This window comes from Crocodylus porosus, unplaced genomic scaffold, assembly GCF_001723895.1.
Source record: "Crocodylus porosus isolate Cpor-Errol unplaced genomic scaffold, CroPor_comp1, whole genome shotgun sequence".
NCBI lineage: Eukaryota > Metazoa > Chordata > Crocodylia > Crocodylidae > Crocodylus > Crocodylus porosus.
Genome location: NW_017728928.1, coordinates 13,303,796 through 13,306,098, shown reverse-complemented (window position 1 = coordinate 13,306,098; position 2,303 = coordinate 13,303,796). Strand labels below are relative to the sequence as shown.

At 44.0% G+C, this 2,303-nt stretch overlaps 1 protein-coding gene across 1 annotated transcript in view; it reads left to right on the top strand.

The window, feature by feature from the left end:
- Positions 1–2,303, top strand: part of UBE2O (ubiquitin conjugating enzyme E2 O) — a gene marked incomplete at its 5' end in the record, with an annotated part of 91,421 nt that overhangs the window by 71,372 nt on the left and 17,746 nt on the right. The window contains one exon of the mRNA XM_019542818.1: positions 1,821–1,975. Within this exon, the coding sequence (XP_019398363.1) occupies positions 1,821–1,975 (155 nt within the window). The remainder of the gene's footprint in view (positions 1–1,820; positions 1,976–2,303) is intronic.

Genomic DNA, 2,303 nt, shown 5'->3' with positions numbered 1-2,303 from the left:
GAAATTAGTTCATTGGATATGGCACATGCCATATTTCTTCCCTTGGTAAAGATTTTTTCAAAGTTTTTGGTGGAGAGCATGAATTGTTAGGGGAAATGTCTGTGTTAGGGAGCTTAACATATAGTCCCTTAAAAAGGAAAAAAAAAAATACTAGTGTCTTTGTCCGTTGGACTTTAAATGACTTGGCCTGCAAAAGCCATGTTTTGTTGCCTTTGATAAGGAGAGGTGGCTTTTAGTTTGGTTAGGCTTAAGCCAAGGAGGTAAAGATGGATCAGAAAAACACCATTTGTACGGGTGAACTCTGGGAGACAGAAGAATTTAACGACAGATTTGTTAGAACAAAGCTATGAAGAGGAGCTAGCTTCCCAATAGGACAAAAAGAAATGCTTACCCAGTCCCAAGGTCTTAAATGCTAGGAGGAATTGGGAAAGAGACCACCTGGTTTTGCCTTTTTTACAAGATCCTTTGTAAGCTGAGATAATGATGCATATTCTGATCAGCATGTGGCCAGCTCTTGCTGATCAAAAAGAAAGGACAGAATTAAGATTGGCTGCTGCATCCTTATGTGGCAGTAGGAAATTGCATGGATTTCTCTAATTCATTTCCTAGTCTCTGATGTTGGTGGGTTAGTAACAGAATGTCAGGGTTTTTAAAAATGCACACATATATTATATAAACATTTGGATTTGCTCACTGGATCCCATGGAAACTCATTCTCATTCTTAAACTTTAAATGTAGTTCAGGCATGGCTTAGGATTGCTAACCATGTACATCCAGTAACTTGGCCCCGGCCAGTCCCTTGTTAAAGGTCTGAACAGTGTTGTTGCCAAGGTAACTTACTTATCTGGTATTTTGACATCTTATCTGAGTCTTGTTAACCTGTTAGAGGTTCTGCTAAACTGACCCAAATCGGGGTCACCTATGGCTTCCTCAGTGTGGTTCTCTGTATGACAGTAAGCACCTGTCAGTGAGTTTGGGTAGAGGCGAGGTGTGCCTTGTAGCTAGGTGTTTCTGCATTGACATGCATGATGCATCATGAAGGGGAGGAGAAGGATTAAAAATGTGAGAAAAGGAGGCCCTTATGTCAGAGAATTATTCCGTGCTTGCAATTTATCTTTAGGCAGCATAGAGCTGGTGGAGTGTGACATTGGCCAAGAACTTGTTTATTCTTAAACAGGCTGCTCTTCTGCTTTACATGCACTGGATACTGCCTCTTCCCTGCTTATCTCAAAGAGCTGGTATATATAAAATGCTGCCTTATTCTTCCTTTCTTGCTCCATGATCCCACCTTCAAAAGTTCTTCAGAACTCGGCAGCATTCAGGACAGAAGGCATGCTAGTGAGGTGGATCTGAAGTCCCGAAGGATTAAAGTTCCTGTTTGCTCTCAGCCAGATGCTGTCACTGTGCTGTTGCGTACTCAGATTTGCTCCTGTAAGAATAAAATATACAAGGAATCACCTTCCTGGAATGCAAAATTTCTGTGATACAGACTTTCCAGATTGGTCACAGCTGAAAAGCTGTCAAATATATGGACCTGTGTGCATCTCTGAATCCCTTCAGACCAGGCACTGGTGTTTAGCCCCTCAGCTAATGTGCCTAGTACCAGGTGTGAAACATGGGTACTCACCTGAACTTTTTCAGCGTGGCAGTCAGAGTTCCTACTACATGCTTTGCCATTTACCTTTTAGTTTTTGGTCCTAGGAAAGGCCTAGAACACAACAGAGTGAATTAGCAAGGGACCTACTCTTATTCCATTCTACGCACAGTGGGCAGCTTCTCTTTCAAATCACTGCTTTTCTCTCTCTTTCTCAACATATAGAGTTGCTGTAGAAGTGGTGACGACGATGACATCAGCTGACGTGATGTGGCAGGATGGCACTGTGGAGACTAACATCCGCTCCAACGAGCTGATTCCCGTCCATCATTTGGACAACAATGAGTTTTGCCCTGGGGATTTCGTGGTGGATAAGAGAGGTATTGGGTGAAAGATGTGCTCTCTGGAAGATGACACAAATTATAGTGTAGAGTCTGACACCACGAAGGGCCAGCAGGGGAGATTATGCTTAGGGGCAATCAACACAGGTTCATTAGTGGCAGGTCCTGTCAAACCAGCCTGGTGGCCTTGTATGACCAGATCACCAAATCCTTAGCTGCAGGGGTAGCAGCGGACATCGTCTTCTTGGACTTTCGGAAGGCCTTCAACACTGTCTCTCACCCCATTCTCATTAAGAAACCGGGGGACTGTGGTGTCGACACCCATACAGTCAAATGGGTCGCCAACTGGCTGGAGGGCCGCACCCAG